Source organism: Esox lucius, chromosome 19, assembly GCF_011004845.1.
Source record: "Esox lucius isolate fEsoLuc1 chromosome 19, fEsoLuc1.pri, whole genome shotgun sequence".
NCBI lineage: Eukaryota > Metazoa > Chordata > Actinopteri > Esociformes > Esocidae > Esox > Esox lucius.
In genome coordinates this window covers 9,212,317-9,237,938 of record NC_047587.1, presented here as the reverse complement: position 1 = coordinate 9,237,938, position 25,622 = coordinate 9,212,317, and the positions used below count along the sequence as shown (strand labels likewise).

The window sequence follows — 25,622 nt, the reverse complement described above, 5'->3', positions numbered from 1 at the left end:
TAACCAACATTACAGTGAGAAGAGATTGAGTGAGATGAGATTGAGGTTGTATAAGGAAGACCAGGTCCTTAACCTCATGAACAAGACTATCTAATGCTTCAATAAATAATGAATTTACTCTCTGCCTTGACAACTGGGTATGCGAGAATTATTTCAACCTCTATACGAAATGGCTGATTTCTAACAAGAGTAATACGAAGACTCACAAATTAAGCGAGATAAATGTTTGCTGCCACAGGAAAGTAATTCAGCAGCAACAAAATAAAATGTGTATTATTATCAAAGAATTTTGAAATTTATTTTCTTTTAAAGTGTTGAAATAATTTCTGATACAGAAGATCAAGCGTGACAATATAAAATGAATAGAATAAACTTCAGAAGCCTTACTAAACCTGTACTTTGTTAGTGTTTCAAATTAATTGATGACCATCACATTACATGGTCACTGCCACTAAAGCCAAATTAGACAGCTTCATGTCCTAAGTTAAAACGTGTTGAGACCAATTGCCTGGAGACGAGGTTACCTTATACAAAATTAGAATGCCACTTTTCCTCTGTAACTGTTACCCTACCTGTGACTGCTTGTTTGGAGACAGAATTCTGCAGTCCTTCAGCCTCTGTCACCACGGTAACTGTGTACAGAGTCCCAGGTAGAAGGTTGTCTAGGTTGTGGGAGGTGACACTGCTCTTCACAGTTACGTTCTTGACCAGACTGCCCTGTTGGTCCTTCAGCAGAACCCTGAAACGCTCTCTCCTGCCTGGGCCAGGCTGCCAGGAAACTGTCATGTTGATGGAGGTGGCTGACAGGTGGAGGCCGCTGATGGCTGACGGAGCTTGAGAACAAAGACACAGTGGTCAGTATCAGTGAGATACATTGTAATGTCTTTCAGGACATGGTTTATCAGGGATTATTTTAATTTCATATCCAAGAAAAGTGGTAAGCTATTATTGAAGTGGGTATTAAGATTAGAGTCTAGAAAAAGGACAGAAGGTACCAGCATGTAAGTAAAATATAGTACAGATTTTTTTCATCCTACACACCCTAGAGTTGAAGAGATCCTAGATACAATTATGTGACAACAGAGGACAATAATAATAACTGAAAACCAGTAATAAAGTCATTCACCTGTAGCTGCACTGGCCAGAACTGGTAGGGCTGTTTTATTACCAGCTGTTGCCACCAGTTTGAGGGCATAGAGGATGCCAGGGATGAGGTCGCTGAAGCCTGACTGAGGGGCAGCAGTGCCCATGACACGAGTACTGCGGCTCGCCCCTGTTTTGGTGTCCTGTAATGTGAGGTCATACCAGTCGACCTGTCCGTGAGACCGAGGCCAGGATACGAGCAAGCCTCTGGAGCTGTCCTGACCAGGAAGAATATTCTGGATCGACTCTGGTACCACATCCAATCTGGATGGACCCACAGGATCTGCAGAGAGAGATATAAAGAACAACAGGAGAGATGAAGAGAGAATTTTTTAGTATTGTTGTCAAGGTTCTTGACACTAACGGAAAGGTCATTGGTTTGAATCCCCCAGACCCACAAGTTGAAAGATCTTTTGTTACACCCCTTTAGTCACTGCGTTAAAATTATTTCTTAAATCAATAAAATATATTATAGGATAACATATATAAACCTTCATTAAATATTCTAATTACAAAACTTTCAGGGAAGTCCATTGAGAGTGTGGAATCTGAGCATTAATAATTACAATGTGAATGTACGTTTCATTGGAAGTGAATGTGCCTAGATAATGAGAACAACAGAAACCTCTCTGTTTAGATTATCTCTCTGTAGGTGGCGCTCTGATAACCACAGGAATGTTTACATTGACCATTTGGCATGGGGGTAACTGTCTTGGAAACCTGATCTGTGATAGGTAGACACACCCTTCAATGTATATATCAGCTTGTAACCAAAATTACATTGAGAAGAGATTGAGTGAGATGAGATTGAGGTTGTGTAAGGAAGACCAGGTCCTTAACCTCATGAACAAGATTATCTAATGCTTCAATAAATAACTGAATTACTCTCTGCCTTGACAACTGGGTATGCGAGAATTATTTCAACCACTATACGAAATGGCTGATTTCTAACAAGAGTAATACAAAGACTCACAAATTAAGCGAGATAAATGTTTGCTGCCACAGGAAAGTAATTCAGCAGTAAAAAAATAAAATGTGTATTATTATCAATTTTTTTAAAAATTTATTTTCTTTTAAAGTGTTGAAATAATTTCTGATACAGAAGATCAAGCGTGACAATATAAAATGAATAGAATAAACTTCAGAAGCCTTACTAAACCTGTACTTTGTTAGTGTTTCAAATTAATTGATGACCATCACATTACATGGTCACTGCCACTAAAGCCAAATTAGACAGCTTCATGTCCTAAGTTAAAACGTGTTGAGACCAATAGCCTGGAGACGAGATTACCTTATACAAAATTAGAATGCCACATTTCCTCGGTGACTGTTACCCTACCTGTGACTGCTTGTTTGGAGACAGACTTCTGCAGTCCTTCAGCCTCTGTCACCACGGTAACTGTGTACAGAGTCCCAGGTAGAAGGCTGTCTAGGTTGTGTGAGGTGACACTGCTCTTTACGGTTACGTTCTTGACCAGGCTGCCCTGTTGGTCCCTCAGCAGAACCCTGAAACGCTCTCCCCTGCCTGGGCCAGGCTGCCAGGAAACTGTCATGTTGATGGAGGTGGTTGAGAGCTGGAGGCTGCTGATGGCTGACGGAGCTTGAGAACAAAGACACAGAGGTCAGTATCAGTTAGATGCATTTTAATGTCTTTCAAGACATGGTTTATCAGGGACTATTTCAATTACAAACCCAAGAAAAGTGGTAAGCTATTATTGAAGTGGGTATGAAGATTGGAGTCTAGTAAATGGACAGAGGGTACCAGCATGTAAGCAAAATATAGTCCAGACATGTTTCCATCCAACACACCCTAGAGTTGAAGAGATCCTAGATAAAAATATAGCTACAAGCAGCAATTAGGGGTCCAAGCAAACAGAGCGCAAGACAAGGTTTGGCCACACAAGCCCGAGAGTAGGCAGAGCAATTTGTTTTTGCGTTAGGAGGTAATGAGCGTTTAAACAGATTTCCCCAAACAGCACCCCCACATGGCCGATCAGCCCCACAAACCACAGGCCTCTTTCGCATCTCGTTCCGACCACAGACACCAAGTTGGGTGACAATTGGACAAACAGTTGCTGAGAAACGCCCTCACTTCCTGTGGAATTCTCAGACACAGGAAGTTGTTGGCAGGTGACATACGCGGCCCTCCACGGCACCTCATTATGACCAAGGATACAAAGTTTGGTGACAATCAGACAAACGGCTGCTGTGAAACTCACTCACTTCCTGATATGCGGCTTTGCCGCCATTTTTGATCGGCTGCAATGGGCAAATAGTATCTTTTGTTAAGCTTCAGCTGTAGATCATCTCTGCCAAGTTTCTGGAAGATTCAACAAATTTTGCGACCTGTGAATATTTTTAGAGCTTTAACAGGAAGTTGAATATGCCGAAAATACAAGATATTGGAGCTTGATGTTCCAAGAGTCAATTTTGTTTAGCAGTATGCCACTCACATTGTGAAATAGGTTTGGTGATTTCAGCTCCAAGGAGCACAAAGATATAGCAATTTGAAAAGTTCAAGTTTGACAACAAACTTTAGCGCCACCCAATGGCTGATCTTGCCCAAACTTTTACTGGTTGTTGGGGGCCTAGAAGACTTTCTATTCATCAAGTTTCATGGAGGTCAAGCATTTCTAAAAGCTTTAATTGATAGCTTGAATTTGATTGGCCCGTGGCGGTCACATGGTTTGGAATGCCATCTCCCTATTTGTTGTAGTAAAAGAACCGATTGCACTCATGCAACTCACCAAGTTTGGTTGAAATATCTGTTTGCATTTAGGAGTAATGAGCCCTATATGTGGCCTTTTGGTATAGCGCCCCCATATGGCCAATTAGTGCCAAACAAGGCAGACCTCCTCTGGTTCTCCTTCCGAACATGCATAGCAAGTTTGGTGCCAATTGGACAAACAGAGGCTGAGATACAACCTCAGGTATGGAATGGTGACTTCGCCGCCATTTCTGATTGGCTGCAACGGGCAAACGATTTTGCAAAGAAAAAAATCCATCAAGTATCTTTTGTTACGCTTTGGCTGTAGATCATCTCTGCCAAGTTTCTGGGAGGTTGGACAAAATTTGCGACCTGTGAAACATTTTATAGATTTTTCACCAAATCCAAAATGGTGGAAAATCTAGTCAAGCGCAAATGAAAACGGCCTCTTGGAAGGTTGTTCAACACATGGTCATGCATCATATGACACTGGTTTCATGTCTCTAGGCCAATCACAGCCTGAGTTATAAGCGTTTGAAAATCACAACTTTGACCCAATGTTGGCACTAGAGGCATTGACCTATGGACACCCAAATTGGTTTTTGTGAGTTTGGCAGAGCCCTCTATGGATGTGCCAAGTTTTAAAAACAGTAAGCCAGTAGAAGTTGGTAAACTTGCAAAAACGGAGGAAGATTTAAAAAAAAATATAATAATAAAAAAACTAACAATTACAATAGGTTTCCCGCAGCTTCGCTGATTGGACCCCTAATAATAATAATAAAAAACTAACAATTACAATAGGGGTCCCACAGCTTTGCTGCTTGGACCCCTAATAATAATAAAAAAAACTAATAATTACAATAAGGTTCCCGCAGATTCGCTGCTTGGACCCCTAATTATGTGACAACAGGGGACAAGAATAATAACTGCAAACCAGCAATAAAGTCATTCACCTGTAGCTGCACTGGCCAGAACTGGTAGGGCTGTTTTATTACCAGCTGTTGCCACCAGTTTGAGGGCATAGAGGGTGCCAGGGATGAGGTCGCTGAAGCCTGACTGAGGGGCAGCAGTGCCCATGACACGAGTACTGCGGCTCGCCCCTGTTTTGGTGTCCTGTAGTGTGAGGTCATACCAGTCGACCTGTCCGTGAGACCGAGGCCAGGATACGAGCAAGCCTCTGGAGCTGTCCTGATCAGGAAGAACATGCTGGACTGACTCTGGTACCACATCCAGCCTGGATGGACCCACAGGATCTGCAGAGAGAGATATAAAGAACAACAGGAGAGAACTGTTGAGTGTCAGAAACTCTCATTTGCTCACTGAGCAGTTGTTGCCTATTCAGCCAGTAACTTCTTCTCTCCCATTCCGCTAGAAAATAGCTGAACTCTCACAAAAAAACCTGCCTGGCCATATTTCTCTATTGTTTCGCTCAAAAGCATAATTTAAGAAATACCCTGTCTGCTTCTGTGATTACACAGGCTACCATTAAGTCTTCAGTTAAGCTATCGAAGAATCACTCGACATTGAATATTTCAACAGAAGAGTATATGCCTAAATGAAAATAAGAGTGATGGAGGAAACAGAGAAAAACTGGAACGGTACACAAAATCGCCACTTCGATATGTCGCAATCCTGCTCTGAGCTCAAGCCAATTTATGCACGCATTGCTACTCACACCATTCCATCTCCACTCCACACACATACTCTGGCAGTGATTAACTGTTCAGTTGACGGGTTGGCATGGATGCCCTACTGTACGTTTATCCTATCCTTAAAACGTCCACAGTCTTTTTATACAACAATGTTAAAACCCCTGCTCATCCTGGGTGGGCATGCCTCTCCATCACACCTGTGCCTCATGCCTGAGGCCGAAACGGTTAACATTACCTTCAGACCCTTGTCAGCTTAGTTTTACATATTTCTAATGCTATTGACTGAAGCACCAGCTTAATAACCAACACTTAAGTTCTTGGCATGTTTTATTACACAGTTTTGTGTGAGCCTTTTGAAAGCAAACACTGAATACACAACAAATATACATGAATACATCATGTTATTGTCTCAGAGTTGCATCAGTGCATGGACGAATTGGCTATAATGGGCACATATTCGTTGTGTTGGCTAATTGTAATGATCTATTGGCAAAAAAAGAGGAAGTTAACTTGTAAATAATAATTTACCTCTAATTACTTTTGTAGAATCACCAACATAGGCCTACAATCAATGATATAATCGTTATTTTTGTGTTGACGTACAGCAGGCCTATTTCTCTGTGTTCATTAGTGGGAAAAATAACCTCAAAATCATGTGTTTTCTAGCAAGAGAAAATGACCCCCTTAAAATGTCTTAAAAGAAGTGATCACTTCTTTTAAGATCACTACCTAAACATTTGACACTAAGTCTACACTTAGAATAACCTTTGATTTGAAATGCTAGGAAGGTCTGTTGGAACATGTACGTCAATCTTGGGCTTTGTCAGCCAATAAGGAAGCATTGAAAAACTCTCTGTATGATAGGCATTGGCTTAATTAGCTTAATCTACCAACAAATATTTTTCCACAACACCTCCCTATGTTTCCTGGGCACCTCTACATTCAGCAGGAGCATCTGCGCTTGCTAAATACAACACATAATTTTTGGGCAGAACAGTTAGCATTGTACTAGATGGTTAGCTTCTTGTTCTTCTAGGGAAAAGTGCTGTTGTTGCTGGACAACACGATGAGTTTCATTGGAAAGATGCCATGGGAATGTATCGCTCAAATTAAATGATGATAAATACTTCAATCAGTAGGTCACACCCATAGAATTACCTTAGTACCCAAACAGAATTAGAATGCCATGTTTCCTTTGTGACTGTTACCCTACCTGTGACTGCTTGTTTGGAGACAGAATTCTGCAGGCCTTCAGCCTCTGTCACCACGGTAACTGTGTACAGGGTCCCAGGTAGAAGGTCGCCAAGGTTGTGGGAGGTGACATTGCTCTTCACGGTTACGTTCTTGACCAGGCTGCCCTGTTGGTCCCTCAGCAGAACCCTGAAACACTCTCTCCTGCCTGGGCCAGGCTGCCAGGAAACTGTCATGTTGATGGAGGTGGTTGAGAGCTGGAGGCTGCTGATGGCTGACGGAGCTTGAGAACAAAAACACAGTGGTCAGTATCAGTGAGATGCCTGTGGATGACAATAAATGGTAGATCAGGAAGTCTTAATGCAATCTAAGTCCAAAAACAGTGGTAGATTAAATCATATGGATGCAGAGGACTTGTCAAACAACTACAAACCAGCAATAAAGTCATTCACCTGTAGCTGCACTGGCCAGAACTGGTAGGGCTGTTTTATTACAAGCTGTTGCCACCAGTTTGAGGGCATAGAGGGTGCCAGGGATGAGGCCGCTGAAGCCTGACTGAGGGGCAGCAGTGCCCATGACACGAGTACTGCGGCTCGCCCCTGTTTTGGTGTCCTGTAGTGTGAGGTCATACCAGTCGACCTGTCCGTGAGACCGAGGCCAGGATACGAGCAAGCCTCTGGAGCTGTCCTGACCAGGAAGAATATTCTGGATCGACTCTGGTACCACATCCAATCTGGATGGACCCACAGGATCTGCAGAGAGAGATATAAAGAAGAACAGGAAAGATAAAGAGAGAGTGGGTTAGTATTGTTGGCAAGGTTTTTGGCTACTAACAGAAGAATACTTGTTTAAATCCCCAAAACCAACCAAGTCAAACAAACTGTTGTTATACCCCGTCAGTCACTCTGGGTAAAAGTATCTGATAAATTAATAAAATATAATATTAGGCAACACATAAAAACCTTCATTGGCAAATGATATCACACAACTGCCAGAAAAGTGCATGAAGTGCTAAGCAACAATCTTCCAACTAAAACAGATACTGTGAATGTTTGAGGAACATGTAACTCTACATCTCTATGCCGAATAACAAAGGGCTTATTTACATAATGATATATTTTCTGAGACATATCAAAAAAGACTTGAGAAGCTAGGTTATTTTGTTCTGTAAACTTGCAGATATCGAAAGTAAGAAACACCACCTTCTGAGGTTGAATATGCCACATTTTTGATAATGCCCCCCAGAGATTTACAGGTGTGAAGACATTTGTGTTGGACAGTATCAAGGTTCTTTCCAGTGCACATGCATAACGCAGGATGTTACAGAGATTGACACCCACAATCCTGCGTGGTTTCTCCTCGAACATAAATTCAAACGCTATGGAAACTATTCTGCAAGCTAAGATAAGTCTATCTAGCGTTTTATTCTCTCTTACACAATGTAAATAAGCCCTAAAGTATGGAAAAAGGACTGATTTAGGACTTTATTTAGGCTCCTCAAGAAATATGATTTAGGTAAATCTATTTCAAATGTATTTTCTGGGGATCCGTTTTTTTTTTTTTCAAGACTCGACAAGTTAGTGTTGCTAGATAACATTCTGAGATTTATTGGAAAGCTGCCAAGCGAATGTATTTGCTCAAAATAAATAATGATAAATACTTTTACTCAGTAAGTCACTGCCATAGAATTCCATGGTCACTCCCACTAAGGTCAAATAAGAAAGGTTGATGTTCTTTGTTAAAATGTGTTGAGAACAATAGCCTGGGGACGAGGTTACCTTATCACCCAAACAGAATTAGAATGCCACGTTTCCTCGGTGACTGTTACCCTACCTGTGACTGCTTGTTTGGAGACAGAATTCTGCAGTCCTTCAGCCTCTGTCACCACGGTAACTGTGTACAGGGTCCCAGGTAAAAGATTGTCAAGGTTGTGGGAGGTGACACTGCTCTTCACGGTTACGTTCTTGACCAGGCTGCCCTGTTGGTCCTTCAGCAGAACCCTGAAACACTCTCTCCTGCCTGGGCCAGGCTGCCAGGAAACTGTCATGCTGATGGAGGTGGCTGAGAGGTGGAGGCTGCTGATGGCTGACGGAGCTTAAGAACAAAGACACAGTGGTCAGTGTGCAGCCCGTTTTTGTCTAACTTTACATGGTTTATCAGGGATCGTTTTATACTGAGTCCACAAGAAGTGGTACTTTAGGATTGAATTGAGTCATAAGTTAGGGATCTAGTACAAGGACAGGGGCCAGCAGCAAGACAGTGAAGTATTGTATATTTGCTTAATCCGAAATAGCTGGTGGATAGTACTATAGTGCTGTAGAGAACCCAACTAAAATCAATAGTTAAAATAAAACATTTTACCAGGATTTTATGTCTCAGTGGTCTTTCTGTGTAATTAGAAAATGGTGTTGTAATGCAACACAGATAAGTATTCTGGAAACTATAGATGGAGAACATTTCACAACGCTTTTAAAACAATTACCTGTACTCCAGATCTTCAAATCAGCTTTTAGATCGAATGGGCTTTAATATCTATGTAACTACTTCAAATGCTGATAGTTGATTTTGGCATGTAGAAGTATGTATTCTAGCTACCTAGCAATTGATCTAAAAATTTACCTAGCCAGCCAGCCTGTCTAGAGAGTTTTGACTGTTGGTTCCAAACTAGACATGAGTTTAAATAGATATTGCTTGCTAATTCATTATAATTACAAAATACAGAAAAACTTCATAACATCTATTGTTGTCATGTATGTGCATTAATTAGCTATGTATGTTGCAGAAATGTGTGGTTTTTGATAGATTATCCCTTTAACCAGTTTAGTCTGCCAACCAATCATCTTGCACAACACCTTCCCCATGTTTCCTGCACACGTCTTATATTCAGAAGCAGCTGATCTTCTGCACTATTACACTGACTAAGAGCAGAACAGTTAGGATTTTACTAGCAAGTTAACTTCATCTTTGTTTCATATTACAACGAATGGCTGGCTTAGACATGTTCAACAAGTAAATTATCAAACTGCAAATCTTCCAAATTAATGACAGATTTATTGAGTTAAGTTGACATTCACTGACTATTTTTCAAGTGCAAAGTTTTGTTTTAAGTTAAGGTTCATAGGAAAAGCTGCTAAGCAACCTGCTTTGATTAAGTTAAATTATGACTTTACTCAGTAGGCCACCGCCACAGAATTCCATGGTCACTCCCACTAAGGCCAAATAAGAAAGGTTCATGTCCTAAGTTAAAACGTGTTGAGAACAATAGCCTGGGGACGAGGTTACCTTATCACCCAAACAGAATTAGAATGCCACGTTTCCTCGGTGACTGTTACCCTACCTGTGACTGCTTGTTTGGAGACAGAATTCTGCAGTCCTACAGCCTCTGTCACCACGGTCACTGTGTACAGGGTCCCAGGTAGAAGGTTGTCAAGGTTGTGGGAGGTGACACTGCTCTTCACGGTTACGTTCTTGACCAGGCTGCCCTGTTGTTCCCTCAGCAGAACCCTGAAACACTCTCTCCTGCCTGGGCCAGGCTGCCAGGAAACTGTCATGCTGATGGAGGTGGCTGAGATCTGGAGGCCGCTGATGGCTGACGGAGCTTGAGAACAAAGACACAGTGGTCAGTATCAGTTAGATACATTTTTATGTATTTGAAGACATGGTTTATCAGGGATTATTTCTATTCCAAATCCAAGAAAAGTGGTAGGCTATTATTGAAGTGGGTATCAAGATTGGAGTCTAGTAAAAGGACAGAGGGTACCAGCATGTAAAATGACAATACATGGTAGATCAGGAAGTCTTAATGCAATCTAAGTCCAAGAACAGTGGTAGATAAAATCATATGGATGCAGAGGACTTGTCAAACAACTGGAAACCAGTAATGAAGTCATTCACCTGTAGCTGCACTGGCCAGAACTGGTAGGGCTGTTTTATTACCAGCTGTTGCCACCAGTTTGAGGGCATAGAGGGTGCCAGGGATGAGGCCGCTGAAGCCTGACTGAGGGGCAGCAGTGCCCATGACACGAGTACTGCGGCTCGCCCCTGTTTTGGTGTCCTGTAGTGTGAGGTCATACCAGTCGACCTGTCCGTGAGACCGAGGCCAGGATACGAGCAAGCCTCTGGAGCTGTCCTGACCAGGAAGAATATTCTGGACCGACGCTGGTACCACATCCAACCTGGATGGACCCACAGGATCTGCAGAGAGAGATATAAAGAACAACAGGAGAGATAAAGAGAGAGTGGGTTAGTATTGTTGGCTGTTAGTATAGTGTCTGTCAATTTGACTAGCATGTAATGTAATGTTGTACATACATTCAAATACACATCAATATTACACAACAGGGAGAAACGCACAAAGAGAGTCTTTGTATCCTGTCTTTGTGCTTCAACTGAAGGCTAGTGGTTCATGCCACCGATGGAACGGAGTGATAAGATTGTTATGGATTGTCAGGGAAGCCTGCGTGCGTTCTGGACTCGGAGCAAGCCTTACAGGAAACGATAAAAACAAAGCCAAATTTGAGGGAACATAGAGGAGCAGGATGGCCAGGCAGTTGGTGCCCCCCGTTGCTCAGTTATGAATTCTTACCCTTTCCTAATTTTGGCTTCCTCTCTAGGGGCCATCCACCAGAACCCAAGGAACCACATAGCCCACTAAGAAGAACCCCAAGGACATTAAGGGCCACTGACCTGTAATCATATCCCACTAAGAAGAACCCCACGGACATTAAGGGCCAATGACCTGTAATCCTACACTGCAAAATGGTAGGTTGATGTGGTGGTGCTTTTGACATGATGTTGGCGTGCGTATGCTTCCACTCTCGACAAAGTGCGTTCTACACTTTTAGAAGTGTTTACTTTTAACTGTCTGACTGTTATTCTGTGACCCAATACAGAGTAGGATATTTTCAAGGTCTATGTGAAATTCAGAATATATTATAGAGTCATTAACAGCCTCTCACCCTACTGTGAACTATTTTACTATTTTATGATGTTAAATATAGTGCATGTTGTTTTTATATTTCACAGGTGCTTTTTCTTTTCGGGTTTATTGAAGAGTCACCACCCATTACCGTATTATTTACTGACATAAACATGGTTGTTGAATTAATTCCTTTGAAAGCTTCTGGCTTGCACCATAATCTGTTCCTAGGTTGGCAAAATTTTGACACAATTTTTTTTATGTAAAACGTAAGTTTTAAAGCAACACAATGCCATCCAGTTAGGACATTCAACTGTGAAAATGTCCATTCAACCCCAACCTGTATTCAGATTGACTGTAAGGGTAAGGCACATTTATTTGGCAGACTATGGCAGACTAGGGCAGACTAGGGCAGACTATGATGTAAGATGGTACAACCATTTCTGTAACAGATAAATCTGTGCAAGTGATAAAAACAAGTAATTGATCTTTGTGAAACATGAGATTAATTAATGAATATACATGTGAAACCATAGATACTCAAAAGAACCCTGAAAATCTGTTACCCATTAAAACACATAAAATCTAATCATAGAGTGGTCTTTATGATACCTTGGAACAATAAAACTGCAGTTTATTTATTTTTTTACAACAGTGTTCATTTCGCTCTGACAGAATGATTTTAACTCTTGATTCAACTTGAAACAACACACTGCAGCATTAAAGTCGCTGCTCTTCAGTTAAGCTGCTTGATTGCACGACCATGGTTTGAATCTTGCTTGAGCTCAATCAAAATGGAAGATTGGAAGATCTCCACATTGACTGTTCTGAGTTGGTGGTGAATTGCTGCGATGAAGCAGGGCCATAGTCAAGAATTGATATCAAGAAATATTGGGGAAAATCCTTATACAAATGTTTTTTTCAAGTAAAAAATAAAATACATGCTGAAAACCCAACATTGCCCAATTTTCTGTATGCAGCCAGCCCGGGACCCTTGATTAGAGTATATACAACCCTGTTTCCAGAGTTGGAACGCTGTGTAAAATGTACATAAAAACAGAATGCAATGAGGTGCAAATCATTGAAACCCTATATTCAGTAGAACATAGTTCAAATACAGCACATCAAATGTTGAAACTGAGAAATGTTAATGTTCCCTGAAAAAGATATGCTCCATTTCAATTTGATGACAGCAACACGTTTGAAAAAAGGTGGGACAGGGGCATCTAAAGGCTGGAAAAGTTGTGTTATGCTAAAAAACTAAACCTGTTGGAACACCTCACATTAGGTTGGTTGGCAACAGGCCAGTAACATGATTGGATAAAAAAAGAGCATCCCAGAGAGGATTCATCTTTCAGAAGTAAAGATGGGGAGGGATTCACCACTTCGTGAAAGACTGCACAGGAAAATAGTGCAACAATTCAAGAATAATGTATCACAATGCAAAATTACAAAGAAATCTAATCTACGGTACACAATATCATTAAAATATTCAGAGAATCCAGAAGAATCGCTGTACGCAAAGCACAAGGCAGAAAACCAATATTGGATGGATGTAATCTTAAGGCCCGCAAGCAGCACAAAAAACAGACATGATTCTGTAATGGACATCACTGCATGGGCTCAGGAACATTTCCGAAAACCATTGTCTCTGAACACTAAACTTCACAGCATCCACAAATGCAAGTAAAAATTCTACCATGCAAAGAAGAAACAAACAATACATAAACAACATCTAGCAACACTGGCACCTTCTCTGGGCCAGAGATAATTTTAGATGGACTGAGGTGAAGTGGAAAACTGTCCTGTGGGTCTGACGAATCCAAATTTGTGAATCTTTTTGGGAATTGTGGACACCTCATCATCTGGGCTAAAGAGGAAAAGGACTATCTGGTTCAAAAGCCAGCATCTGTGATGGTATGGGGGTGCATTAGTAAACATGGCATGGGTGACTTGCACATCTGTGAAGGCACCATTAATGCTGAACAATATATACAGGTTTTGGAACAACATTCGCTGCCATCCAAATAACGTTTTTTTCAGAGGAGGCCTTGCTTATTTCAGCAGGAAAATGTCAAACCACATTCTGCATGTATTACAACAACATGGCTCTGTAGCAAAGAGTGTGGGTGCTAAAGTGGCCTGCCTGCAGTCCAGACCTGTCACCCATTATTAAACGTCAAAAACAGCAAAGGAGACTTTTGAGCAGATGCAATCCTATATCAAGCTAGAATGGGACAGCATTCCAATTTCAAAACTACAGCAATTGGTTTCCTCAGTTCCCAAACGCTTGGAGAGGATTTGTTAAAAGAAGAGGTGATGCAACACAGTGGTGGGCATGCCCCTGTCCCCATATTTTTTTGAAACATGTTGCTGGCATCAAGTTCCAAATGAGCATATATCTTTCTAAAAACAATTACATTTCTCAGTTTCAACATTTGATATGTTGTATTTGTAATATTGTTTATTCAATATTGGGAATAAATAATTTGCACATCATTGCATTCTGTTTTTAATTACATATTATGCAGCGTCCAAACTTAAATCTAAGGTACATAACACAAAAGTGTGGTTTCTTATTACAACAATGAAACAATTTTGTTTACAATCCACTCACAAGGACATACAAAAAGCCTGAGCACATTAAATGCAAAGATCTTGAGTGCACTCTCAGTCAATTCTGTCTGTCCTGTGAAAACAAATCATTGAGGCCTTCTGCATCCGCTAGAACAAAGAAACAATGCTTGCCGGGAAGTGGCTCTGGGGAGAGGGAGATCTGTCTGGAAACAAACACTTGAAGATTAGATGCTCAGCATTGTTACTGACCTCTGCTGCCTTAGATGATTGGAGCAGCTTGTTCCAGAATGTCCAGGGTTCTAATCTAAAATATTGGGACCACTGACCTGAAAGGTTCTTTGGTTTTAGATTTTTGGCCAACAATTCAAGGTTGTGGTCTTAGTGACATACAAAGGATAAAACAAAGGATGTAAAGCGAAAAAAGTGTACTGAAATTACACCCAGATGCTGGCACAGGAGCTCTCTATTCTCTGTTCATTATCAAAGAAATGCACAGAATCTATTCAGAATCAGTGCACCATAAAACAATGCTGGGCAAATTTGAAACAGTTCATAAAAAAGTGAATACAATGAAGCATGCTATTTAAAGTAATCTCTTAATATATTAAATACTGCTGTAGAATTATTTAGAAATTATAATTGTTTTCGCAAATACCCAATGTGGAATAAAACATCAGCAAATAGACAACTAACAGATACACTTGTAGATGCAAAGATGCAATAAGTTAGAAAACCGCCCTAGTGTGTAAAACATTTTGATTCTATTTTTATTTCACCGTTTATTTAAACAGGCGTATAATTTAGTTTACGAAACAGAATCAGTAGAATCAGGGTAAACAAAGACAAATAGACTAAAATAAGCATATTCTCAGACTAGATATTTTCTGATATTCTGAAGTATATAATAGAAGCACACGTATTTTAATTTGCAAAGCTTACCTGTTCGCACTGATACATCGAGTTTCTCTCCATCACTCTTCGAGAGAACTTTGAAGTGATGCAAAGTCCCAGGTTCCAAATGTCTTATATTGCAGATATACTCTTTAGTGTGCTCTCCATTGTGATCACATTCCGTTATATAGGATTGCCTAGTATCATAAAAAATTGCGAAGTTACACTCTTCTCCTGGTGTGGTTAATTTTAGACTAATGGAATCCGTACCAGCGCTTGTTTCAGTCAGGTAAAATGAACACTTGACCGTGGTCTCGGCCTGAAATGAAAAATAAAAAGGCATCAGTAAAGTAAAAAATGTCCAAGCAAATAGTAAATTACATTTATAAGGACAATAGCTCACCTCCACAAAATTCCACAAAAAACAAACTATCAAAGTAACAGTTGCATATCTGAACATTGCGGTCGTTGATTTAAATCCGTTAGGTTACTAAACAACATAAAACATATTAAGTATATCCCAAAATAGGTTGTCATAATCATTCCATAAACGAACTTGTATTTCTATTATGAATTTTACGTTTGCTTGTTGGACGCTTTAGTGCCTCGCGCATAACAAAGCGTGGAATCTCGTTTGTATTTTGTAGTAGAAAATCAGCGCAAAATTGGGGACGTACAATCTCTTTCCACGCCACCTTGACCTGCTTTAGCTAGACAGGCAGCTCAGAAAAATGTATCCCAAATCAGGTCACCTAACCACCCACAGTCCACCAACTTTATCCAACTACAGTGGACTTATCCTATTTCTCAGAGGTCTAACTTTGACTAGGGTCTGGACAGCAGCACCTTGAGCAGCAGCAGCACCCCCGCCCTCCCCCCCCAGCTCGACATGATACCCCACCTTCTTTCCTTCTTGGCTGCCTGCCTTGACTGTCTAACAACCTTGATGTCCAGCTAAACTAACATCCATAGGATGCAGTATTAGGGCAAAAGTCAAAGCAGGCATGAATATATAATTGAAGCCTGTAACTGTGATCACATTTTATTTATGTTGTTATTAACAAGGAGGTTCAATCTCTGAATGGTGGTTAAAGGCGGTGGTATATGAGACCTTATTCAGGGGCATGACAACATTTATTTTAATTGTTTGTATCCAATTATTAATAAAATTATGGCATTTCTGAGGTTTGTGGAATATGAACAACATATGAAGTCCAGGGTGCATCATTTCTAAGAACAGCTATTGGCTGTGATATATTGGCCACATACCACACCACCGTGTGCCTCATTGCCAAAACAATGCCCTTTTATCAGAATGCTTGTTCTGAGCTTCACCACTTTAATGTAAAATCTTAATCATCACGTTAAATTCATGTTCATTTCAAGTGAATGTCATCATCTCTCACCTGTGGGGTGCTGGTCACCTCTGTCGTCTGTGCCGTATTTGTAGTTCTGGGTGTGCTTGTGGTAGTTGAGGGTGGAGCTGAAGTTGTTGTGGATGTGTTTGTGGCAGTTCTTGGTGCGGCTGTGGTAGTTGAGGGTGGAACTGCAGCTGTGGGTCTGGTTCTGGGGCTTGTGGGCGGGCCTGTTGTCACTGTGGCTGAGGCTGCCGTTGATGTGATTGGGGGGTCTGCGGGTGCAGTTGAGGATGTATATGGGGGGACGGTAGAGGTTGTTGGTGGGGCTATATCATTTGTTGGTCTGCCTACAGTCTTTCTTGGAGAGGTTTTGGGTGAAGTTGATGATTTTGAAGGAGGAGCTGAGGAGGGCATGGCTGGAGTTGAGGTCACAGAGGCTGGGGCTGTTGTGTCTGGGGCTACATTAAATGGAAATGTAGATTTCAACTTCACTGTTCGGCCGACGGTAACACTGGTATGGGCAGAAGAAGTTGTAGTCAGCACTGTTGTGAATCTGGATGGAGATGGATCTGTTTCAGCCCTTGAGTCAGCCCCTGAAGTCGTGACAGCCCTTGAGACGGAACTGGGTATGAGACTCAATGTGGCCGTCCTTCTTGTCCGAGTCTTGATAAGGTCATCGGTGTGTGTGGCTACCAAGGACGCATTAAAGGTGTTCACCCTGTTGGATATTGTGAAGGGAACTCCTACAGTAGAGCGATGCCGAGTAGTCCTATCAGCCCACACAGTGTCGGATGATTGTGTGCTTATATAGGTCCTTTTAATGGCAAGGACTGTGCTGGTGTATTCGGTTGGTTTGTGTGTGGATGAATACATTGAAGTGGATGAGGTTGTGGTGGAACCTGGGAAAAAGAGGGATGACTAGGATTTGACAGAGCTGTACAGTGACTTACATACAGCTGGATGATATATTGGTAAAATGTACGTTAGCAGTCAGGTATGTGTTTCGTATTCAAGTTGCTGTGGAACACAAAGCACCTTTTGAAGTAAAGTTTTCTTTATACATGGCTCTAAGATTCCAGGTATACACATTACTCCTCATTGTGTGACCATGTGAGGGAAATTTTTTTTACATAATCAGTATATTAGTTTAAATGTAATAACAGTAAAATATGGTTCATAATGTAATTTATTCATCCGGCAAACAATATTAAAAATGTTTACCTTATGAGCATAAAACTGATGTTATCTGTGTAGGTAAATGATTTTATGCACGGTCAAAAAAAAAGGAAAAAAGTGAACACTTATTTGAATCAACCTTTTGTAAACAATTAGCACAAATCTTCCAGTTACATTCCTCTTTTATGAACTGTGACATTTCACGTCTCCTGTATGACCGTAACTTTCACAGGAAGAACACTGCTGACGTTTTTCCTGGCTGAGAGAGTGGGCAGTAAAACACAAACTTGACCACAATATTAAGCGAAGTCATTATCAAGAGGGTGATCGTCTGCTTTCCTCAACCGCATCTGATTACCATCAGACAGGGTGTGATTGCTTCTTTAGCTTATTCATTTTTGCTTTACCTGGTTTTAAATGTGCACCAATAAAAATAAAAAAGTTTATGTAGTCATTTATGTGATCTTGAGTTTGAGCAACCGGCTACTACCGATATTTAATTCCATGGTTTGGGCCTTACCATTTTACAAGGTATGTCCTTACCAAACTTCTGAGGAAGAGAGGCAAGGCTACTACACTGAAACAACGTAGGCTAGGTGGTTGTATACACAGAAATAGCAGTGATCAGGGCCAGCCTGACACTTTAGGCTGATTAGGCAGTTAATTATGGCCTCCAGATAATCATTACTTCTCTATGATATCATTACGGATATTTAATTTTGATTAGAAGTTCGTTTGGCATAGATGTCAGGCATACCACACATGAGGAAACACTTTTCCAGGGGCCACTCATTCTTTACTTATATCACATTAACATGGCACTCTTTGCAACATGTGCGGAATAGTAAGAAATTCAATTATGACAAAATAACTAGAATTACAGTTAGTTCTGGAAATATTTAGACACGGACACAGTTTTTATAATTTTGACTCTGTATGCCACTACAATGGATTTTAAATGAAACAACCGAGATGCAATTTAAGTGCAGACTTAATCATCACCAAACTTTGGGTTTCCTCCTTTGTGATGCTTTGCCAGGCCTTTACTGCAGCTGTCTTCAGTTGTTGTTTGTTCGTGGGTCTTTCTGCCTTAAGTTTTGTCTTTAGCAAGTGAAATGCATGCTCAATCAGGTAGAGATCAGGTGATTGACTCAGACATTGCAGAATATTCCACTTCGTTGCCCTAAAAAACTCCTGGGTTGCTTTCACAGTATGTTTGTGGTCATGGTCCATCTGTAAAGTGAAGTGGCGTCCAATCAACTTCGCTAAATGTGGCTGAATTTGAGCAGACAATATATTCCTATACACTTCAGAATTCATCCGGCAGCTTCTGTCTTCTGTCACTTAATCTATAAACACTAGTGACCTAGTGCCACTGGAAGCCATACATGCCCATGCCATCACACTGCCTCCACTGTGTTTTACAGATTATGTGGTATGCTTCGGATCATGAGCCGTTCCAAGCCTTCTCCATACTTTTTACTTCCCATCATTCTGGTACAGGTTGATCTTAATTTAATCTGTCCAAAGAATGCTATTCCAGAACTGGGTTGGCTTTTTTAGATTTTTGGCAAAATCTGGTCTTTCTATTCTTGAGGCTTATGAATGTTTTGCACCTTGTGGTTAACCCTCTGTATTTGCTCTTGTGAAATGCCACACCTAGAATCAACTCCAGACCTTTTACCTGCTTAATTGATGACGAAATAATGAAGGAATAGCCCACACCTGTTTATGAAACAGCTTTTGAGTCAATTGCCCAATTACTTTGGGTCCCTTGAAAGACAGAGGCTACATAATGAAGAGATGTAATTCCAAAACCCTCCAATTTGGATGTGAATACCCTTAACGCAAAGAGACTGCACTTCAAGCCCATATTCATTATTTAACTTTGACTTGAAGACATTTTTGGTAAACAGACAAAATAACAAAAATTGTGTCAGTGTCCAATTATTTAAAAAATAAGTATATTTTTCTCTGCCCCATTGAAGAATGTGAAATTAACTTTACAACTTAAAATGTTTAGTGGCCTTCAAGAAAGGGGCAATGAAAATGTTTTGGCATCTAGGTAGGCGGCTGCTGCAACGCCAACCAGATCTCATTAACCACCCCCAATAGGCTATGGGCACTGGTGTAACTATGGGGGGTGTGGCTGCACCAGGGCCCGCGGTAAGTGGGGGGCCGTGCTTGAATATTCTTCTTTGGTAAGCAGAGGTCTGGACAATGTGTTGAGCCTTATGCTGCTGTGGGAGTTCCTAGTTACTAGTGTGAATTGAAAATGTTATTAGCGTATGATGTGCATTTTATTTAAGTGACTAGGGTTGTGAGTATTATATTGTCTGCAAGCAAATGAATAGTGGGCAGGCCTATGTGCAAGAGCTCAAACACACAGATGTCTTGTCTTGATGAGAGCAGTGTGCAAATAAATGTATCATCGTAGTTTTGGAGACCACAGGATTCAACCAGCTTCTGCAGTTCTCTATCGTTTTTGGGGAATTGTTTACCTCTTGAACTATCCTTTTTAATATGCATGGGAGAAATACACTTGGGCCAATTTCCAGGCAGGTTTATCACAGCTGTAGTTTTAATGTTACCTATTTATTGCCCTAATAGTGGACATATTATATAACCATATATAATGTTGTCTCATTTCATTGTTGTGCCAACTCTGACCATCTCCATGTTAATAGATGACTAAGAGGTTTTGGCATATATGTCACCTAATATGTAAACCCCTGTAGAAGTAAGGGGTGACCAATTAAGAGTTCCTAAGACTGATGAATTTGAAAGAATATATATATATATATATATATATATATATCAGTAGGAAATAATTTCTACTATATTTGGTTAATAAGAATGTCCGCCAATCTGTCCGCCAATTATCTTGACAAATGTTACTGAGGATTTTTTTATTGATAACAAATTTGACCTCAATTACAGGTTAGATTTCTCTTTAATTTGAGCTTAAAACGAACCTCAGGACAATAACATTGTCATAAGCTATTTTGCTCATATTTACTAAGGTGTCCAAAAGCCTGATTCTGGAAGACACCGATCGGCTCTGAAAGATGTAACAAAGCAGATTCAATTCTTCAGTGGACCACTTACCTTTGCCCGGACATAAGTTTGTCATCAATTGTTTCCCTCCAGAATCAACTTCTTCATACTTAGTCCAGTTTGAATAACTTGGGTCCCCTCTGATCGTAACCATTGAACCTTGTTTCTTCAGGTACATTTGCTTGTCCGCTAACCCAAAAGTCCCCCGGTTGTCGTAGCATTTCCAACTAGGTGCGCTGTCACAGTTCCTTATCGAGGCAAGACGCGCGTGCGAAGGTATCGCATTGCTCGGATTGACCCAGAGACAGTCGGATGATTGTGCGTGATGCAACTTCATATCTTTCGTCCATTCCCATTGTTGATCTGGACGGGTGACATTGCATTTGGCGAGGATCACCCTCGTTTTGAGGGTTGACAGACACAATTTCTTTGTTGTATGTACAATAAGGAAACCATCTAAATGGAGATAAAAACTCATGGTCAATGATGGGATATTAACAATCATTGAAAAGCTGCAAACGAGACTATTATGATTATTATAATTCCAAAAGCTATTAAAAATTATTCTGTTACATACAGACATACGTATACGAAAAGTCTTACGGTAGGATATTGCCCTCATATGCCTATAGGACAACTGTTTCATCTGATTGAAAGGGGCGCTTTTTTCATTATCGCTCATTCATACAGGTAATTTGTTATCCCTCATCATCTGAGGTCAAGAACAGGATGCTCAACATCAAGTAAAAAGCATCACTCAAATAATCTACCATTTATTGTTATAGTGCGATATAGCTTACTTCTATCATAACATTGGGTTTAACATTAATCAAAAACGCGTTCACTTTCCTGTAGGCTATAGATAAGAAAGAACCGTTGTTTCCGTTGTTTTCACGCACAGGAAAATTGATTGTTACTCAATAGTCAGAATGTGAATTTACAGACAAATTTAAAAATAACCTACTTACTTGTTGAAGAGAAATGAAGAATAAATATAAAGAAACCCAAAGTATCCATTTCACTCTAGAATTTGTAACAGTTGCCGCGTCCGCTAGATTCAGATGAGCTGAGTTGAAGCGTTAAAGGGAAGTGGCCTTCTGGGGAGGAAAAAGTCAGTGACCAGTGCTTCCTTCTATTCAATTGTTTTTAGGTTTCATAGTAAAGTATCCTTCAGCACTGGACATCGACAGGGAAATGCTCTTCTATCGGAAATACCAAAGATGCTGAAGTGTCAAAGCGTTCAGATAGAACGCAAACACGCAATGTGGGGGCACAGGTTAATAAACACGGTGTCCATGTTGCAACAGGCGTGATGCAGAGCCGCAATTGCAAACTTAAGAATTCAGCAACACAAGAACAAAATGACCGAATCTATTTATTTTGTACTGTGTAAAGCATCACCTCACCAAGCATTTTTATTATCATATTCACAATTCAAAATGACCATAGGTAGTATAACATGGGGTGCCACTAGTCTTAATCAACTACAGATGTCCTCTGTATCATCACACCATCTCAGCCAACTATTAAAAACGTTTTCTTCTGTATCTCATTTTAAAGACGACTGGGATTTAAAAGATTGCCGTATTTAAACGATAATACATTTAGTTTAACTGTATGAAATGGTGTGTAAGGAAAATTTCTTAAAAACCCTTTGGCATTACCTTCTATTGGGATCAGATTCCCCAGGGGGAACTAACCCCATGGGGCAGCATCTTACCCCAGTAGCTGGAAAAAATGCACCTTTCCTAAAAATACATTTGATTAAATACAAATTAATGTGTCAACTGTAGCAATTTATTTTACTTTATAATCCATTACCCTAAGCATAGCAATTTTCAACATATAAAAAAATCACTACATTTTCTTTTTTGTTTCAGTAAATAGACATTGATCTTAGGGGGGCTGCCTTGCCCCATGTTACATTCAGGCCTAATTCAAAACAAAGCTGGATGCAGACCGGTGCTATAGAAGTTTTCTAAGTATTGTAATATGTTGCTGTAACAGATGTGTGCTCAGTCAATCTCGCCATGTAATCAATAGAGAAAATAATTTCTTTATACAGTTATTTACAGCTGTACATGGTCCCGTTATTTTTCTTCTATGAGTCACAGTTTCAACTGAATACCTCCAAGCTCAACTTCGTCTTAACCCCATGGTGTTCTTCAGTCCTCTCACAGAGCAGAATTAGGTCCCTACACACAAACACAAAAACATTTGCATTTGAGCATCCAAAGGCCAGTCATTTGAAGCATTGACATGTCATATCTCTATGGGTGGCAAGTGGAACTAAAAACTCTAAAGAGGAAATCTGCGTTAAGACGATGAAGCTCATGCAGTTTAGGCCATAGGGGAAGGGTGATATTGGGTGTTATGATTAAGGTCATGTAATTCCATATTTCGATACTTGAGTAATGGTTGTGAAATGGCTAGTCGTTTACTGGCTGGTGCTTAAAGCACTTCAATCAGTTACGTCAGTCGCTCCGAGACCTTGAAGTAGTTGTTTTGTGGGCTATAGTTTTCATAGTGTTCAGTGGATCGCTGATTGAAGCCCCGTGTGCCGAGTAAAGAAAGCTCTTAAACATCCACGCAAAATAGTTAATTTAAGAAAGCAATACACTGAAAAGTGTTGTTAGACAGGGAGTGAAAGAAAGATAGACATAAGGCATTGACCAGATTGATAAAACAGATGGAATCAATTTCAATCAGTGCACATTTTCACGGTCAGTCAATTGAGTTCTACAGGTACCTTGCCTCTAGGCTAACTGTCTAATGTTTGCCCTAATGTAGCCAATGATATGTGTGCCGTCAGAGTTGTTCCTGGTCTGTCCCTGGATGGGAGGCCAGATGATGGTGGGAGAGGTAACAGATGGCCAGTAGGGGCTGGCCATCTTCCTACAGACCTACAGATGAAATCCCAGAATCAAAGGACAGTGCAAGGGAATTACCCTGTGTAGGTTTCTGTTAAACATTGCTTCTGACTGGGTTCACAATGACACACAATGACATAGGATTCCACTGCACTTTGAGTAAGAGGATTGGTGCCTAACAGTGAGTGCCCTAGCCAAATATCTAATCCCACAAGGTCAACTAGACATCCTCAGCATTCAGTTGTCCATTTGATCCCCTCTGCTCTCCTCTACAATTATAATTTTGTTTTGTTCCTTTAAGAGAACAGGTTCTCTGTCAACTTAACAGGTAAAATAAGTCATTTAAATACCAGGTAAAATATCGTAATTTAGTCACTGCATTATTATTTGGTTCATGCCGGGATTTAATAAAAAAAATATTAAAGTTACTGGCCAGTGTAAATCTCAATGTAGAAAGTTGATATTTTCCTCTCCTAAAATGTTGTTGTCCTTTATTCATACTGGGTTTTTGGGGATGCCCACGCCTTTCCAGCTTATCATTTATTTTTTTTTAAAGAAAAACGGTTTCACTGAAATTGTAGCCAAATACAGATTGTACTGTATTTTATTGAAATCTGTAAATCCTGGGCAGTTACTTTTAGGTAAAGTTTGAATGGCGTAAGCTGATCCAAGAGCAGCTGTGCGTTTCTTTCAAGCCTATCAGCATTGGCACATGGCCTAATGATGCACAGAGCCAACATTCTCTCATAATTTTCTCCTACAGCGGGGCTAGTAAATAACAATGTTTCCAGTGCAAACATCACAACTCTTTTAGAATATCAACACGATCTCAGCTGTCTGCCAACGTACAGTACGATTCATGTCCGAAAGCAGTGGAAATCACAAATATGGCCCACGTCAACAGGTGGGTTCGGCCAAAGCATGAGCGCCATAACAGTTTCTGGGGGAGCCCCAGAGAATCTCCCAGATCAACAAACTTTGGGAGCCTTCGCTCTCAGGCTCGGCTCCTTTTCCTGCTCTTATCTCCATTAAAAGTGGGACCTTCGTGGACCCCCCCCCCCCACCCCTCGGTCCCCACTCCCCTGCGGAACACTCTCCCCCTCCCTGACATCCTGTTCTCCGAAAGGGAAGGGGAGGTCTCTCACTCCCTCTCTCCCTCCCTCCAAGCAGGACATCTCCTCCACCCATCCTCCACATCCTCTGGTTAGCATCCACCCTCTGAGCCTTCAGCCTTTACATGTCATGGACACATGAAGTACCGACCTGTCCTGGAACTGGACTCCTTTGGCACGGGGCCCAGTGTTGTTGTAGAAAGCCTGACGCTATGAACTACGCTAGGGTTTTAATGATCTAGGCTTCCCCACTACCAGAATGGTTATCAAGCACATGTTTTTATGCAAAGTCCTGCTCGTGAATATCTAAACTAACCCACAGGACATTAGCATAGCAATGAAACTCTCTTTTGATAAAGAAAAAGACAGCAAGCCATTGTTCTTCTACAGAAATATCTTCTCCATCTCAAATCTAGACCTACAATACATTTTTCTTTTGTATTCTTCTTCAAGGTCTCAGGGTCCTCGGTGCCTCCTTGTCCACCCATTGTGTCCTGTCTGGAGCTAAGACTGTGGTGGACCCAGTCCCATGGGGCCAACTGAACGTGGGGGGGGCGGGAAGAGTGAAGGGGTGGAAGAGGTGTTTGTGCGCTCCCATACTTAGCTAGGGCAGTTTCCCTCACTCTCTCTGTTATTGAACATTTAGATTTCAGTAAGATAGCTAAACGGCTCTCATCCAGAGTCAATACACTGCTGATTGAATCCATGTAGTACTTATAGTTTAGCCCCTTTCTGTCTCCGTCTGGCTGTCTTTTTTTCATAGCCCTCTCCCTCTCTCTCCTCTGCAAACAGCCTAGCTAGTCTGTTCTGGCCACTTCAGTGTCAAGCTGTACACACTGAGTTGGACAATAGCATGCTCTTCCAGGATGCAGAAATATACAAACAAAATCAGATTAACAAGCTCATGGGCTCAAGTCTCGCTCATTTTTAAAGTATGAGTATTTTTATTTTTTCCTAACACTCTACCTGG

At 40.9% G+C, this 25,622-nt stretch overlaps 1 protein-coding gene across 10 annotated transcripts in view; it reads right to left on the bottom strand.

Moving 5' to 3' along the window:
* LOC105029513 (receptor-type tyrosine-protein phosphatase beta) overlaps window positions 1-21,804 on the bottom strand; it is a 43,589-nt gene extending 21,785 nt beyond the window's left edge. For 2 of the 10 annotated variants that reach the window (XM_029115050.2, XM_034288284.1), the window contains exons 1-13: window positions 21,639-21,804; window positions 20,722-21,126; window positions 16,486-17,336; window positions 15,128-15,398; window positions 10,588-10,887; window positions 10,031-10,291; window positions 8,527-8,787; window positions 7,146-7,445; window positions 6,716-6,976; window positions 4,804-5,103; window positions 2,483-2,743; window positions 1,127-1,426; window positions 573-833 (exon numbers count right to left, since the gene is read on the bottom strand). In XM_029115050.2, the coding sequence (XP_028970883.2) occupies window positions 573-833; window positions 1,127-1,426; window positions 2,483-2,743; window positions 4,804-5,103; window positions 6,716-6,976; window positions 7,146-7,445; window positions 8,527-8,787; window positions 10,031-10,291; window positions 10,588-10,887; window positions 15,128-15,398; window positions 16,486-17,336; window positions 20,722-21,126; window positions 21,639-21,687 (4,081 nt within the window). In that variant the 5' untranslated portion in view covers window positions 21,688-21,804. Of the gene's footprint in view, window positions 1-572; window positions 834-1,126; window positions 1,427-2,482; window positions 2,744-4,803; window positions 5,104-6,715; window positions 6,977-7,145; window positions 7,446-8,526; window positions 8,788-10,030; window positions 10,292-10,587; window positions 10,888-15,127; window positions 15,399-15,482; window positions 15,885-16,485; window positions 17,337-20,721; window positions 21,127-21,638 lie in introns of those variants that run through there. The other 8 variants (XM_029115056.2, XM_029115051.2, XM_034288283.1 and 5 more) reach the window with 8 other exon arrangements.
* Window positions 21,805-25,622: the final 3,818 nt, after the last annotated feature.